General features: G+C 39.1%; 1 protein-coding gene across 2 annotated transcripts in view; it reads right to left on the bottom strand.

Moving 5' to 3' along the window:
• Positions 1-18210, bottom strand: part of IARS1 (isoleucyl-tRNA synthetase 1) — an 86696-nt gene that overhangs the window by 68176 nt on the left and 310 nt on the right. For both annotated transcript variants that reach the window (XM_084899004.1, XM_084899003.1), the window contains exons 2-9: positions 12952-13077; positions 10344-10500; positions 9981-10100; positions 6774-6856; positions 4810-4927; positions 3546-3693; positions 1234-1321; positions 881-941 (exon numbers count right to left, since the gene is read on the bottom strand). In XM_084899004.1, coding sequence (XP_084755130.1) covers positions 881-941; positions 1234-1321; positions 3546-3693; positions 4810-4927; positions 6774-6856; positions 9981-10100; positions 10344-10500; positions 12952-13070 — 894 coding nt within the window. In that variant the 5' untranslated portion in view covers positions 13071-13077. The remainder of the gene's footprint in view (positions 1-880; positions 942-1233; positions 1322-3545; positions 3694-4809; positions 4928-6773; positions 6857-9980; positions 10101-10343; positions 10501-12951; positions 13078-18210) is intronic.

Raw genomic sequence — 18210 nt, 5'->3', positions numbered from 1 at the left:
CTTCCCCCACCTGGTGAAAGAAATAGACTTACAAGTCCAGGAAGCACACAGAACCCCAAACAAAAGGAATCCAAAGAGGACCACACCAAGACACATCATAATTAAAATGCCAAGGGCAAAAGACAGAGAAAGTTACAAGCAGGCCAGAAGGGAGTGGCAAGAAATCGTCAAAGTGATGAATAGCAAGAACCTACAACCAAGATTACTCTACCCAGCAAAATTATCATTCAGAATTAAAGGTCAGCTAAAGAACTTCACAGACAAGAAAAAGCTAAAGAATTCATCACCACCAAACCAATATTATATCAAATGCTAAAAGGTATTCTTTAAGAAGAGGAAGAAGAAGAAAAAGGTAAAGATAAAAATTATCACCAACAAATACATATATATCAACAAGTGAATCTAAAAGTCAAGTGAATTAAAAATCTGAGGAACAGAATAAACTGGTGAATATAATAGAATCAGGGGCAAAGAAAGGGAGTGGATTGATAATTATCAGGGGGAAAGGGGTGTGGGAGGTGCAGGAAGAGACTGGACTAAAATCATATACCTATGGATGAGGAAAACGGGGAGAAATAAGGGCAGAGGGTAGGGTTGGAACAGGGTTGAAGGGAGCTATGGAGGGAGAAGGGAGAAACAATTGTAATAATCTGAGCAATAAAGATTTATTTATTATAATTAAAAAAAAGAAGAAGAAGAAGAAGGCAATACAAACAGAACTGAACCCTGTTTACCCTAAAGAAGATGTTGCTTCAGGCACTTTCAGGGAAACAGAACAATCTGGCCATGCGAAGCCCACGCAGGCTACCATTCCATTGGTCCAGTGATCAGCACCAGAGAGGGTGGTGGAGAACACTGTGGTAGTGCTCCCTAAGCTCACCTTCACAAAATAGTCAAACAGGGGCCTGTATTTCTTGCCTCGGAGAGAGGAACCTGGAAATCTAGGGAAAAAGGAGGAACGCAAACTCACAATTAGAATTAAATTATCAATGAAATTAGGTTGCACCCACATGAAGTCACCACTGCCTTCTAGTTTACTTGTTCCTTAGTCATTAATGCTGGCACAGGTTACCAAACATACTCGTACTTAAAATAGTACTTAAGTACTTAGTATTTAAAATGGTAATATACTTAAAGCTAAACTTGAATAATTAACTTTTGGGTAAGAAAGTATCTTTTTTTTTTTTTTAAACTAAAGACACACAAGCATAAACCAATGATTTGTATATTTACCTTTCAAGGATCTCATAGTCACTCTCCAATTTGTAGAGGGCCGGTAATCTGGCTTCCATTAAAATGAATGTTTTTCCTCTTACAACATCTGTAAGAGCAACAGAAAAAGAGGACTTCAGTGACAGCCAGACTGTGGCTTCCTAAAGGCTCAGCTCAGCTCTACTGCAGGCCACCTGAACCAGCATGCCCAGAACTCGGAGCAGCACTGCCAATAGAGGTAGGACACACTGCCTTCTACATATATGACAAAGCATAAAATGCAGCAGGCAGCTCTATCCATTTAAAGTGAATTAATCTTTATTTTCTCCTACCAAATAGTATCCTGTTCACACATTTGCACCCTTATTGAAAATGAATTATATAACCCGAGAAATAGAAAAGCTGAACAATACGTCAATATTTAAAATTTAATAGATACTGGCAAATTGCATTACCAAAGCTTAGGCTAACCTAAACTCCTATCTATGAAGTATGACATATCTAAGAATTTACTAGAACCGTGGTCCAAACTGTGGCTGGTGAGCTACATGCGGCTCTTTGGCCCCTTGAGTGTGGCTCTTCCACAAAATGCCACGGCCTGGGCAAGTATATTTTGAAGAAGTGGCATTAGAATAAGTTTAAATTTAAAAAATTTGGCTCTCAAAAGAAATTTCAATCATTGTACTGTGGATATTTGGCTCTGTTGACTAATGAGTTTGCCGACCACTCTACTAGAGCATATAACATACACTGTAACAAAAATGAGAATCTGTGAATCATTGTGAAGGCCCCTGCAATTCATTAAAAAACTGCTATAATTAGCCCCCAGTGGTCGGCAAACTGCAACTGGAGAGCCACGTGCGGCTCTTTGGCCCGTTGGGTGTTCTAACACCACTTCTTCAAAATAGACTCGTCCAGGACGAAAACTGACTTCTGCTCATGGGCCACAAAGTTTCAATTGCATTGTACGTGCACTCACACGTGGTATTTTGTGGAAGAGCCACACTCAAGGGGCCAAAGAGCCACAGTTTGCTGTCCACTGCCCTAGCCGGTTTAGTTCAGAGGACAGAGCTTCAACCTGCAGTCTGAAGGGTCCTGGGTTTGATCTGGTCAAGGGCAAATTCCCGGGGTTGTGTGCTTGAACCACAGTGTGGGACATTCAGAAGACAACTAATCAATGATTCTCTCTCATCATTGATGTTTCTCTCTCTCTCCCTCTCTGAAATCAATAAAAAAAAAATTATACATATATATTCATTAACTGCTATAATTAATCTGACACTCACCAACTCTGACATCAAAGGAATTTCAATGTAAGTGGAGTATACATTTCTGAAGAAAACTCAGGACACATGTTCCACCAAGTACAAGAGGGGTATAAAGGCAGAGGAGTGACATGATTGAACTCTCGGCCAGATAGCCCCGAAGGCTGTCAGGCTCACTATAGAATGGCTATTATCACATGTACACCGGAGAAGCATCTCCTTACACCTGAGCCACGCTCTGCACCAACAACAGCTCTTTCCCAGCAGGTATCCTAGGAAACAACACTAGGTCCTATCCCCTACTGGGGATGTGCCTGCAACCAAGGTACATGCCCTTGACCAGAATTGAACCTGGAACCCTTCAGTCCGCAGGCTGAAGCTCTATCCACTGAGCCAAACCAGTTTCAGCATATCTGCTCTATTTACTTTTTTATATGCTATGTTTTTAATCTGCCAAAGAAAAAAGCAGCACAGAGCCAAACTGGCCTCATTCATGCTAAAAGCCCATGATACCAAACCCAGATTTATTATTTGACCTAATTGTCTCAACCTCTCCCAAAAACCATCTTAATCAACAAGTATGGAATTTTCTGATCAACTCAATGAGGTTGGCTGTGCTATAGACTCTGACCATATCCACCCCAAAGGAAAAGGAGGGAATCTGAATTATAAAATAAACAAACAAACAAACAGACAAATACCTTTGCTATTAGCTTCCTCAAAAAATACTCACATACCAAACAGATGTCCCAGTCTAAAAATAATCCTTTCTTTTCTTTCCCTAATAACTCTCCTTGCCTCACCCCTCTTCCTATAAAATGCATAATTTTGTACTATCCTTAGCAGCAATCTTCTACTTACAGATGGGATGTTGCCCACTTATCAAAGCCAATTAGACCCTCAAATTTAGTTGGCTGAATATTGTTCTTTAACAGATTAGAAATTTAAACAAAACTCTTTTATAGATTATTGTTTACTCCACAAAAAAAAAAGTAATGTTTATTCTTTCCCAAAATGTTAACAATTACCATATCCATATTAATCATAAGTCTTTAGACGCACACTTACCTTTAATCTTTACATACTGCATATCTGGATTAACGCAGAGGGCAAGGTTACTAGGCAGAGTCCAGGGAGTAGTTGTCCAAGCAACCAAAGATATATTTTCATCTTCCACCAAAGGAAAGGTAACAAATATTGAAGGATCTTGAACATCCTCAAATAAAATGAGACAAAGTATTTTTTATTTTATTTTTTACAAAATCCCTAACAACGGACATTGAAGAAAAAGAAAATAATACTAAAGAAATAGATTTTCAGTGTAAATTAAGCTTTTAAAAAACCATTTGCCACATTTATAAAAAAATACAAATCAAGAAATTACAAATGTATTTTTTAGTATACTTTAAAAGCTTTAACAATTACACATTGTATAATGACATTATGGTCAATGGACTGAAGAATGGTGGTGATCCCTTAAGATGACAATGGAGCTGAGAAATTGCTATAGACTCGGCTAATGATGCCATAGGTTTCCTAAGGTCACAAGGCAATGTATTACACAAGCACTTACGTTAGGGGCAAAAATAGAACATTGAGGACTAGCTCTGGTTGTGGGAAATATTAACCATGCTCCGTTAACTAGGACTGCTAGTAGTTGGATGCCCCCAGGCCCAAGGAGTCAACCTTGGAAGCATTCTCATTCAGGAACTGCCTATCCTCATGGGAAAGATTAATGGCCTAGTTTCCCCAACAACGGAGTCCCACCCCAGCCTCCTACTTCCCCAGGCCTGTAATCCCTGCTTCCCCAAGTGATCCTTGTCCTACCCTCTGGAAGCAACTGGCTTATGGGGGCTGCAGAGCAGAATTTTGTGGAGGACCTGCTGCTCTCTCTTACTGTCGGCATCTTTGTAATAAACGCTCATATATGATTCAGTCCTCTCTGCTTAATTGGCTCAAGTAGTGACAGGCAGCACAGACCCATTGATTGCCAGTTACACTTAGTAGCATTGCCTTACAATTGTCAACAATGTTCAGTATAGGGCAGTGTTTCCCAAATTTTTGACATATGTGTGCCCCTTCTATAATATTCCTAACGCTGAGTACCCCTCGTACAAATCTCATGGGGTAGGAGGGGGTGGGGGGGAGACCCCTTGTTTTTAAATTTCTAAGAGCCTTAGTTCAGTGACTGACAACATTACCAACAGGCAGGATGAATGATGAAATTACCAAGCCTCCCTAGGCTGAGGCTCTACATTGGGACTATTACTGTAGTCACCACACCATTTACCTTCCATGTACGTAACTTAATGCCCAAGGAGCTTTCACATACCTTGTAATTCTGATGAGATTCAAAGTTGGAAAGTGGAGTGTTGCATGCAGTGGAAAAAGGCATGACTTTCATACCTCTATAAACAAGGCCTTTATCATAAAGTTGTTTGAAGACCCACCTATCAAGCAAAGAGACATTTTAGAATCCTATCTAATAAAGGGGGAATATGCAAATTGACCATCACACTGTCACAAAGATGACAGTGGCCAGTCCCCTCACCTCCGCCCAAGTCCTACAATCCTTTCAGCCTCATTAGGGGGGTGGCAGGCATCCGGTGTGGCCACACTACTCCCTGTGCGTTCCGCGGAGTCCCACAGTCCTTTTAGCCCAGCCTGGGGGGCTGCGGGGAGTGGCAGGCACACAGTGAGGCTGGACCCCCCTCTGGCCCCAGCCATCCAGGGTGGCCCAAAGCACAGGCAAGCTTAGATGTCAGCTGCCCAGCTGACACCTTAGGTGCAGGCAAGCCTCGGATGTTGGATGCCCAGCCACCTAGGGCTGGCCCAAGGCACAGGCAAACCTCAGAGGGCGGCTGCCCAGCCACCCAGGTTTGCCCATGGCTTGCGCTGCTGGCAGTAGCAGCAGAAGAGGTGTTATGGAGGCACTGCCTTCCTGATTGCCAGGTCCCCTCCCGCCCCTGAGGGCTGCAGGGCTGAGAGGGGACAGGCCAGGCTGAGGACCCCTCAATCCCCCCAGTGCACAAATGTTGTGCACTAGGCCTCTAATTATATAACCAAAATTCTGTTTCCCCAAAGACAAATATTTATGCCAGGTTTTATTTATACACTTTGTCTCAACCAAAGACATGAAAACACAATGTCTTTCAACTGAATATTCACTGGTAAATTACAACAGACCAGAATGAGACTTTATGTAGACACAAACGTGCTAAAATCTGTTGATGTGGAAACATGTATGTAACTTAATGTTGACTGAAAAAATTACTGACACCATAATGTACAGTAAGGTACCAATTATGCAAAACTGCACATTTCAGTTCAGGCAGTCCTTGGGTTACATCAGATTCAACATACGTTGTTTCATGGTTACATTGTTTACTTTAGCATTTATTTTTTTTTAATACTCTATGCTTTGGAGTAAATGTATAATGACATGCATCTATTATTCTAGTGTCCTTTAGAGGTTAGTTTTGAATTTAGTTAATTTTGGATTCTTGATAGTAAGGTATCTACGTATTTTGTCATATACAATGGCCCCAGAAGATTGTGCCTCAAGCAGTAATCAAATACACTGGTATTTCTGCATCAGTGCATACAACTGCTCACACTAACTAGAATAAAAAATATAAATGGTCTGTTATTAAACCGGGACTCAAAGACCAATCTCTACAGGATACTAAAATGATACATATGTCATTACACATTTACACCACACCATAGAATGTTCAAAAAGAGTGAAATCTAAAGTACATTATGGACTTTGGGTGATTATTATGTGTCAATGAAGGTTCAGTTGTAACAAACCTACTGTTCTATATTAACATAATAATGGGTAGGCAATGTGTGTGGGGGCACAGGCCATATGGGAAATGTCTGTGCCATGCTATTAGTTTTACTATGAACCTAAAAATGCTATACAAAAAATTAAAAGTTTTAAATCTTTGAACACCAAAACAAACCCATCATTACTCTACTATGTAATACATGGGTGGGCAAAAGTAGGTTTATAGTTACAAGTATGCAAAATACAGTTCATTCTTGTATTATTTAATTTTGTATTTTTTCCCTTATTTTCTAAAATTTATTGAATTGAGATAGAGCATTCATTGGTTAATACTTGTATGTGCCCTGACCAAGATCAAACCTGAAACTGTGGCACATTAGGACAACGCTCTAACCAACTAACCTCATTAGTTGTATTTTCTCTATGAAAAACTGGAAAGCTGTTTTTGTCCACCCCTGAATGACAAGAATATTCATTATATTTACAATTTCAAATACACTTACCAGACAGATTCCATGAATTCTGGATAGAGTGTTTTATAGTCATTGTCAAAGTCAATCCATCGGCCAAGTCTGGTAACAGTAGACTTAAAAAATATAAATATTAGTTGGTAGAGAATATTTGTTATTGTAAATCAATGTGTTTTACTTTTTTTTTTTTTTTTTTAAATAATTTTATTGATTTTGTACAGAGAGGAAGGGAGAGAGATAGAGAGTTAGAAACATCGATGAGAGAGAGTCATTGATCAGCTGCCTCTTGCACACCCCCTACTGGGGATATGCCCGCATCCAAGGTACATGCCCTTGACCGGAATCGAACCCGGGACCTTTCAGTCCCCAAGCCGACGCTCTATCCATTGAGCCAAACCGGTTTCGGCTGTGTTTTACTTTTAAAAAAATATATATATTTTATTGATTTTTTTACAGAGAGGAACGGAGAGAGAGAGTTAGAAACATTGATGAGAGTCATCAATCAGCTGCCTCCTGCAGACCCCCCACTGGGGATGTGCCTGAAACCAAGGCACATGCCCTTGAATGGAATCGAACCTGGGACCCTTCAGTCCGCAGGCCGATGCTCTATCCACTGAGCCAAACCGATTTCGGCTGTGTTTTACTTTTTTATCAGCACATGCAATGATTATGGGAAAACAGAACAATCAATGATTGAGGTAAATCTATATTGCTATCAACATACTATGTAAGATTAAGCACCAGATTCTTCTGGCACTCATCTCATATAAAAATGTTATTTGCAAATTATTAATATGCCCTTCAAGTCTACCAAAGTTACCATTCGGTAAAAGCTATAGCTGTAACTGTTGCTGGCAAGAATCACTAATGGATACTAAAACTACTGAGTTAAAGTATAAAAAACAGGATATTTGCAAAGCATCACCCCACAGAATATTAATGAGAAAGGAAAAACTCCAACTTTACAATAAAGAAGCCTGAACCAGATCACCTTAGTAACCAAAGTTAACATAACTAATGGGACTTATCAGTATCACAGGCCACCTGATGACAGACTAAGGGTATGTATGATGTCACTTCTGAGACATTTTTTCCAAAAATGTAGATCCTAAACTGAATCATGAAAAAACAGTAGATATTGAGGGAATTTCTTAAAAATAACTGGTTTGTACTATTTAAAAGTGATAAGGGCAAGCCCTGGCTGGGTAGTTCATTTGGTGAGAGAATCATCAAAACACAAAGGTTTTGGGTTCAGAACACATTCAAAAACCAACCAATGAATGCATGAATAAGTGGTTAAGAAAATTGCTGCTCCCCCCTTTCTAAAATGTAAACTTAAACTTTTAAAAATATTTTTTAAAAATTAAAAAGGTGGCAACGTCATAAATGACAAAAAAGATAAAGGTCATGTTTCAGATTATAGGAGACTGTGGAGGTATGAAACTAAATGCAGGGTCTGCTTCTAAACAGTATTTTGGATTAGAAATAAAAATCAGTGGAATTGGTTAAATTTGAAAAAGGTCTAATATATCAATGTTCATTTCATTTTGATAATTTGCTTTTGTTAATTGTTCTATTGATATTGAAGGTGTTAGCTAATAAGTAAAGGATAAAAGAAAACACTTGATACAACTTCACAATTTTTAACAAACTGGAATTATTTCACTATGAACAATTTAAAAATAAGCGGGAGTGGGTGAAGACCTACATAAATATTATAATCAGTATTTTTCCCTACTGGTAACCAGGCAAGAAAAGTTAGATTAAAGAAAGTTAGGAGAAAATTTAGAAGCTTTGATATTTTAGGTCGATGATATAAAATTTTATTCACCAAAGAAGAGAAGTTACTCAATGCTTTGAGCAGAGAAGAGCAAGATGAGCAGAGTCCTGTGGGAGAGGAGAGAGAACTTCACAGGCTGAGGGGAAAGAGCATAAGCAAGAGACCAATTAGGATATTGTTACTGAAATGAAGAGGCGAGAAACTAGGGAAATGTTGTTGGAATGAAAATAAATGACTAGCCCTAACTTGTTTGGCTCAGTGGATACAGTGTTGGCCTGCTGACTGAAGGGCCCCAGGTTCAATTCTGGTCAAGGACATGTACCTTGGTTGCAGGCACATCCCCAATAGGGGGTGTGCAAGAGGCAGCTGACCAATGTTTCTCTCTCATTGATGTTTCTAACTCTCTCTCTCTCTCTCTCTCTCTCTCTCTCTCTCTCTCTCTCTCTCTCTCTTCCACTCTGTAAAAAATGCAATAAAAATTAAAAAAAAAAAAGAAAACAAATGCCTAAATAAGAGATGCTAAGACTTGATAGAATTTGGTGGTAGATTTGATAAATGTTTAAAGCCTGAGTCTACTGGCAGAATAGTGAGTTCTAGAGAAAAGCAAGTTTAAGAAATCAAAGTGGTAAGATGGAGATCAAAAAAATAAAACAAAGCTGTTATGTGGCACAAGCTAATTAATCAAAAGGCCAGGGAGAAAATAAGGAGCTGGGGACCTGTGTTCCTAAGCCCTTAAGAAAGAACGCGCATGCCGAAACCAGTTTGGCTCAGTGGTAGAGCATCGGTCTATGGACTGAAAGGTCCCAGGTTCGATTCCAGTCAAGGGCATGTATACTGGTTGTGGGCACATCCCCGGTAGGGGGTGTGCAAGAGGCAGCTGGTCGATGTTTCTCTTTCATCGATGTTTCTAGCTCTCTATCCCTCTCTTCTCCTCTCTGTAAAAAAATCAATGAAATATATTAAAATGTCTCTTTCTTAAAAAAAAAAAAAAGAAAGAAAGAAAGAAAGAAAGAGCGCAGAGCTCTGACAGCACTAGACAGTTAGGTACAGGTACCAGCTGTGGGAGCACCACCTATAGTTCATGTAACCATGAGTCCAAATTAGAACTGATTTTAACATTTGATTTCCTTTTTCGATTTTACAATATTCAAGTTAACCTATTTGCTAGGTCAACCTGATTCCTGTCAAATACTGTGGACAGGTAAAAGATTAAATATGAAAGATTAACCAAGCATATAGAAATAACAGAAGCTTTAGTTTAAGCTAGTCTACGCACTAGGGCTGGAGGTGGAAGCAAAACACTCTTTTTAAAAAGGAAAAGCTGACACCTTAAGTTACAACTTCACATGGACAGCCATACTTTTGGGAGCATCATAAAATGCACAAAGGACCATAAGCCACTTGAACATCCATTTAAACTAGAAGTTTTTGTCAATTCCACTGAAAATAACTGAACATACCTTCCACTCAGTAGAATATCTCATCACAATTGCTCGGCACTGATTGTTGTACTCCACAATCCCCATTTTGGCTACATCCTCTGGTCCTCTGATTCCTAGTAGCTTATCTATTTCATATTCCTGAAAATATACAATAACATTGTTAACAGCCCTGCCCTATGAAATAAAATGCAATTGAATTCTAGAAAATAAAACATTTAAAAATAAGTTCTCAAAAAAATCTAGAGAAAATGAACTATAAATATTATAGAAATGAAGAAAAAGTCTGATTATAGTAAATATTCCATCATACTAATATAGGTTATATGATGAAATCTAATGCTTTTAAAAAATGAAAACATACGGCTGGTGACTCAAACATACCACAGGTAGGCCATGACAATCCCATCCAAATCTTCTGTCAACATGAAACCCACTCTGGTGAGCATATCTTGTCACTATGTCTTTAATTGTCCCTGCAAGTATATGTCCATAGTGAGGCAGTCCAGTTGCAAAAGGAGGTCCATCATAGAAAGTAAATCTAACAAAAAGAATAAAGATATGTGATTAGTTTAAAATAAACAATAAAAATGTAGGACATTTTTTAATAGATGGCAACTGTCTCAGTGGAGTGTTCAGGAAGAAAACCCGGGAATGCCTGGCTGGCGTGGCTCAGCTGTTTAGCATGGACTATGAATCAGGAGGGCATGGTTTAATGCCCGGTCAGGGCACATGTCCGGGTTGCGGGCTCCATACCCCATGAGGGGCATGCACGAGGCAGCCCATCAAAGATTCTCTCTTATCACTGATGTTTCTATCTCTCCCACACCCTTTCTCTCTGAAATCAATAAAAATATATTTAAATATATATATATTAAAAAAATAAAAAGTGTGACTAAAATCTTTTTTAAATTTTTTTAATTGATTTTAGATAAATACATGAAGTTGACAATGTAGCAAAATACAAAATCAAAACCAAACATCTATGACTTTTTTATATACCAATAATGAATTCTCAGAAAGAGAAGCTAAACAAAACAATCCCATTTACCACTACAACAAAAAAAGTTAAGATAACTAAATAATAAACCAAGAAGGCAAAAGACTTATAATTGAAAAGATACAGAACATTGGGAGAAAAAAAAAAGATAAAAGGGAAATATGAACAAGTGGAAGAGTATTTCATGTTCATAGATTGGTAGAATTAACATTAAACGTCCATATTACCCACAGCAATCTACAGATTCCATGCAATTCCTATTAAAATACAAACTGCATATTTCACAGATCTAGAACAAATACTCCAAAAATTTATATGGAACCAAAAAGACCCCAAATATTCGTAGCAATCTTGAAAAAGAAGAACAAAGTTGGAGGAATCAAAATACCAGCTATCAAGTTATACTGCAAAGTCACCATAATCAAAACAGCTGGGTACTAGCACGAGAACAGGCATACACATCAATGGAACAGAAAAGAGAACCCAAAAATAGACCCAAGCAAATTACGCTCAATTAATATGACAAAGGAGGCAAGAGCAAACAATGGAGTCAAGACAAGTCTCTTCAATAAATGGTGCTGGGAAAATTAAACAGATAAATGCAAAAAAAAAATAAAAAATGAAACTAGACCTCCAACTTATACCATACTCGAGAGTAAACTCAAAGTAGATAAAAGACTTAAATGTATTTAGTGAAACCATAAAAATCCTATACGAAAACATAGGCAGCAAAATCTCAGACATCTCTTGTAGCAATACGGTTATGGATACATCTCTCGGGGAAAGGAAACTAAGGAGAAAATAAACAAATGGGACTACATCAAAATAAACAAATGGGACTGCATCAAAAAAGCTTCTGCACAGCAAAAGAAACTACTGACAAAATGAAAAGGAGAACATATTTGGCAATGATACATCTGATAAAGGGTTAATCTCCAAAATATATAAGGAACTCACACAACTAACAAAAGACAAACAATCCAATTAAAAAATGGACAAAGGACCTAAATAGACACTTCTCCAAAGTGGACATGCAGATGGCCAGAGATATATGAAAAAATGCTCAAAATCACTGATCATCAGAGAGATGAAAATTAAAATGACAATGTGGTACCACCTCACACCTGTCAGATGGTTACTAATCTACAAATGACAAGTGCTGGTGAGGATGCGGAGAAAAAGGAACCCTAGTACACTGCTGGTGGGAATGCAGTATGGTGCAACCATTATGGAAAATAGTATGGCATTTCCTTAAAAAATTAAATATGGAACTGCCATTTGACCCAGTGACCCCACTTCTAGGAATATATCCTAAGAAACCGGAAGCATCAATCAGAAAGAATGCATACACCCCTATGTTCATAGCAGCACAATGTACAATAGCTAAGATCTGAAAACTGGCTAAGTGCCCATCAGTAGATGAGTGGATAAATTCAGATAAATGATTAGGTATTTATTGCAGGTCCTGCCTTCAAAAAAGCTAGTTATGGGGGAGCTGGAGAGGCCTCCATTGGGCCATCCATTCTTCATTGGTTATTTATCCTGATGCTAAACGATAAAGCTATTCATCAGATTTTGAGCAGGAGACACATGATTAAAAAGAAAACAAAACTGGTCATTAGGTGAAGGGAGACTATAGGCAGGAGGCACCCTTACAGAAGGCTAGTCTAAGTAATTAATGAGGTGTTAATGAGAAAAGTGGAAAGAAGAGTGTGATATCTAAACTCTACTCAATAGTGGTCCAAATTTAAATAGCATTTCACATTGGAATTTCATTAGATCATTCAAGTTAATCTATTCAGAACTCTTAAACGGAATTTAATCTAATAATTAAGAACTCATTCATTCAATGTATATTTACAACTGAGAGTATCTACCATATAGAGCTAGGAGTCTCTGGTACCACAAGGTGAATAAAAAGTTCCTGCCTTAATTGAACAAAGTCTAAGAAATGACCAGTCTTAAGGACTCTTTTCCAAGAAATTCACATACTTTGACCTATGTTTTGACTGCTTTAGGCATTCTTGAAAACAATTAAATTCGGACCAGAACTGCAAGATTTTCTCTTCTTCAGCAGGAAAATTGATGTTTTCTGGAACTTGTTGAACCATTTTTTTGCTGCAAGAGAAATAAAATTTATTATTCTCAAAGAGAAGTCTAGCCTAGAAAAAATTACCATACATTAACATAAGTGTACATACTACTACCCATGCTACTATATGTTACTTTAAGCCAAAACAGGTTTGGCTCAGTGGTAGAGCGTCGGTCTGCGGACTGAAGGGTCCCGGGTTCGATTCCAATCAAGGGCGGGCACATCCCCGGTGGGGGGTGTGCAGGAGGCAGCTGGTCGATGTTATTCTCTCATCGACATTTCTAGCTCTCTTTCTCTCTCCCTTCCTCTCTGTAAAAAATCAATAAAATATATTTAAAATAAAATAATTACGTTTGCCATAACCAGTTTGCCTCAGTGGATAGAGCATCAGCCTGCGGACTCAAGGGTTCCAGGTTCAATTCCAGTCAAGGGCATGTACCTTGGTTGCAGGCACATCCCCAATGGGCATTGTACAGGAGGCAGCTAATCCATGTTTCTGTCTCATCAATGTTTCTCACTTCTATCCCTCTCCCTTCCTCTCTGTAAGAAATCAATAAAATATATTTAATAAAAATAAATAAAAAAAACAAAATTTATTTTTTTAGGTAAATTTCACACAATACCAAGTTCATCCTTTTTAAGTATACTATTCAGTGATTTTTAGTATATTCACAAAGTTGTGCAACTGTCACTATGCTAATTCCAGAACTTTTTCATCAATGCTCCCTCCCATCCTCTAAAAACCTGTACACATTAGCAGTCACTCTCCATTACCTTTTTTCCAGCCCCGACAACCATAATTCTGCTGCTTCTATAATTTTCCTGTTCTGGACAATTCATATAAATGGAATCATGTATGACAGCCTATTTTGTCTGGCTTCTTTTATGTAGAATTGTATGTTCAAGGTTCATACATGTTGTAATATACATATCATTATTTTTATACTGAAGTTTTCTTTGTATCAACATGCCATATTTTGTTTGCCCACTCATTAGGACACTTTCCACTTTCTGGCTGTTATGAAGAATGCTATGAATATGAATGTATGTTCTTGTGTGGACCTAATGTTTTCAGTTCTCTTTAGCTTATATCTAGGAGTTAAACTGCCAAGACATATCGTAATTGTTTAACTTTTTGAGAAACTGCCTAAATTTTTTCCATAGCTGTAGCCTTGTTTTCTGTTATTCCAGCAGTGAATGAGGATTCCAGTTTCTCTAAGCCCTCACTCCTTATTACTATTATTGCATTATAGGAAAGCCTACTGGATAGGAAGTAGTAACTCTTGTGGTTTCATTTGCATTTTCCTAATGATTATGTTAAGCATGTGCTTAATGTGCATTTTTTATATTTTCTTAGAGAGCTGTCTATTCATCTTTTGCCCAATGTATAATTGTCTTTTTTATTGTTAAGTTGAAAGGTATTTATATATTCCACAAGCTCCTTCTGTTATATAATTTGCAAAAATTTCTCCCATTCTGTGGACTTTTTATTTTCACGTTATCCGAAACACACACTTTTAATCTAGAGAAGTCCAGTTTATCTATTTTTTGTTGTTGTTGTTACTTGAGCTTTCGATGTCATGTCTAAGAAACCACTACCTTCCTGCCAGCGTGGTTCATAGTTGAGTATCTATCCATACACCCAGAGGTCCCAGGTTCAATTCCCAGTAGAGGGTCATGGAGGAGGCAACCCATCGGGGTTTCTCTCTCATCCATATTTCTACTTCTCTCTCCATCTTTCTTCCTTTCTCTCTGAAAATCAATAAAAACATATTAATAAAAAAAGAAAGAAACCACTACCTTAAACAAAGTTGTTAATTTTTAGCTCCTATATTTAGGTCATTGATCCAATTATTTGTATACACAGTGCAGAATAGGGATATGTGGTCTTTTTATTTTAAAAAATATATATTTTATTGATTTTTTACAGAAAGTAAGAGAGAGGGACAGAGAGCTAGAAACATCGATGAAAATCATCGATCAGCTGCCTCCTGCACAACCCCCACTGGGGATGCGCCCCCAACCAAGGTACATGCCCTTGACCGGAATCAAACCAGGACCTTTCAGTCTGCAGGCCGACGCTCTATCCACTGAGCCAAACTGGTTTCGGCTGGTCTTTTTATTTTATCTATTTATTAGAAGTCCACTAAATACATGCCCTTGCACAGTCCGGAAGCCCTCAGGGGAAGTCCAACTGATGGTTTAGGCCCACTCCCCCCGTCGGACATCCTTAGCGCAGATATGCAGGTTGGAGAGGCTCCCGCCACAGCTGCTGTGCTCACCAACCCTGCTCCTACAGTGAGCATCTGGCCCCTGGTGGTCGTGTGCATCATAGCTGTTTATTAAGCCATTCAGTCAAGTTACTGATTAGCCTTTTATTATATAGAATTTTTTTAAACGAGTTAGAGTCAAGTTTTATTTTGGAGAAGAAATAAATATGACTGGGAATAGGATAAGAATGATGAATTTCTTGTTTCCATTTCGTGGGGATGGTGATATATGGCTATTTTTAAATTATTGCAAAACTTGTGTCCAAATCACATTCTTCACCAATTTTTCATCTACAATGTAAAATTTAGTAATTGTAGACAACATGCTTCTAAAAGTAAACAAAAAAAAAATCTTGGGAGATCCTAAGACCTAACCCTAACACTAGCCATAGCCCTAGCCCTACCCCTGGCCCTAACCCTAACTCGAGCCCTAACCCTAACTCTAGCCTTAGCCCTAACCTAACCATAGCCCTAAAAAAACAAAACAAAACAAACAAAAAAAACAACAACTTGGGAATTCTATCTAATCCTATATAATAAAAGGCTAATATGCAAATTGACCAAACAACAGAACAACTGATATCATGTTTCCCCGAAAATAAGACATCCTCCGAAAGTAAGACCTAGCGCATAGAAAAATAAGACATCCCCTGAAAATAAGAGCTAGCGCATCTTTGGGAGCAAAAATTAATATAAGACACTGTCTTATTTTCGGGGAAACAGGGTAGCTATGACATGCACTAACCACCAAGTGGCAGGCGCTCAATGCAGGAGCTGCCCCCTGGTGGTCAGTGTGCTCCCACAGGGGGAACACTGCTTAGCCAGAAGCCCGGCTCACAGCTGGCGAGCGCAGTGGTGGTGGCATGAGCCTCTGCCGCAGTGCTAAGGATGGCTGACCGGCGGCTTAGGACCACTCCCCGAAGGCTCCCAGACTGCAAGAGTGTGCAAGCTGGGTTGAGGGACCCCTCCTGAGTGCACAATTTTGTGCACCAGGCCTCTAGTGATAATATAAATTCAATAATAATTTAAAAAATCTCAAAATAGGTTAAGAATTAGCCTTAGCAGTCTTGCCTCAGGGATGAAGCATCAGCCTATGGACTGAAAGGTTCCAGGCTTGATTCTGTTCAAGGGCATATGCCCGTGTTTCGGCCCCCAGCAGGCAGAGCCGGTCAATGATTCTCTCTCACTGATTTTCATTCTCTCTTCCTTCCTCTCTAAAACTAACAACAACAAAAATTTTTTTTTAAATAGTAAAAATACCTACAATCACCAGACAGAAAGCACCTATTTTGAAATAACCTCATCTCTTCAACCTCCTTTGTTCCACTTCAATCACAGTAAGTTGCTATTGAGGAATGAGATCTACACTTTTTTTTTAAGCTAAGAGATGAGAATCTCACTCACATTCAAATAATTATCAGCTCATTCCAATGTCCTATTTTATCCTTTTTATTGCTTATTTGTGGTTTTCAGATAGGACAAACCTTATAGTTAGCTGATTCAGTCTCTAGTGAGGTCTTAAAAGTATCTTATAAGAAATCTGCTAATAGCCAAAACCGGTTTGGCTCAGTGGTAGAGCGTCGGTCTGCGGACTGAAAGGTCCCAGGTTCGATTCCGGTCAAGAGCATGTACATTGGTTGTGGGCACATCCCCCGTGGGGGGTGTGCAGGAGGCAGCTGGGTTGATGTATCTCTCTCATCAATGTTTCTAGCTCTCTATCCCTCTCCCTTCCTCTCTGTGGAAAATCAATAAAATACGTTAAAAAAAAAAAAAAAGAATTCTGCTAATAATCTCATGACTATCTGGTTGAGTATCCTCACGTCCATTCCCCCTCAAGGCCCAAGTAGTCTTTCTTTATAATCCTATTGAGCTTGGTGACCAGATTTCCAAGCCAACAGCAGATTAGAAGGGGACAGAATAGGTGACGATGAGAAAACAAGAGAAGATGGAAAACCTTAACAACTCAATAACTACAGAAGTCTGGGGTTTCTGACTAGAAATTCCGAAAACATCAAAACCTAATCACAGAGATTGAGCCATGTAATCAAAACAAAAAGTTTGTTACAAGAGATTTTTTTTCCTTGCCATTATTTTTGAGATGCAACAGTTTTATAGAGGGGAAAGAAAGACTTTAATTTACTATTCCTTTCTGAGTAGAGTGTGCCATTAAAGGGTCTTAAACAGAAGTTAAAGGCATTTTGGATCCTCCGCTCTCGTTACAACCTACAGTCCTTCAGGGTCCTACTTGTTCAGTACCTCATCTCAGGACCAGATCTTTAGCTACCAACACATTTATCCCGGTCACTTCCCTGATTGCCAGGTCTGTGGGAGCCATGGGAGCAGTCTGGCCAGCCCCCTCAGAAGGGCGCCAGCACCTGCGTTCTAACCGGGCCTCCGGGTTAGCAAGTACCTGGAGGGGGGTGGGATGGGGGGTGGGGGGCTCTGCAGATGTTCTGACCACAGGAATGCCTAGCTGAACTTTTTTCTAGAGAAAGTGGGAAGGGAGGGAAAGAGAGACTGAGGGAGGGAAACATGGGCACCCCAGCCGGGGCGGCGTAGGCAAAGCAACGGAGATTAAGTGCCCTTGACCAGGAATGTCCGCGCCCAACCCGCAGGTCCCCGGGCGATGCTGTAACCATTGGCCCACCGGCCAGGGCTTTTCTTTTCTTTATTTTCCTTTATTTATTTATTTATTTTTTAATAGAAAATGAGACTTATGAAGTTGGCTCATAACTTTGGTAACATTGTTTAGGGAGTTACTACTGCCCAAAAGATTAAAAATCACTGCATTATTATGCCAAACACCAAGACCTCAACTCCTACCGATTAGCTCAAGGCCCCAGCCCCGTCGCAGCGGAGAAGCCGCCTCCTCCCGGCTCCAAGCCCGCG

Source organism: Pipistrellus hanaki (assembly GCF_964339955.1).
Source record: "Pipistrellus hanaki genome assembly, chromosome: 11".
NCBI lineage: Eukaryota > Metazoa > Chordata > Mammalia > Chiroptera > Vespertilionidae > Pipistrellus > Pipistrellus hanaki.
Note: the sequence above shows the minus strand (reverse complement) of the source record. Positions and strands in the feature narration are given on the sequence as shown.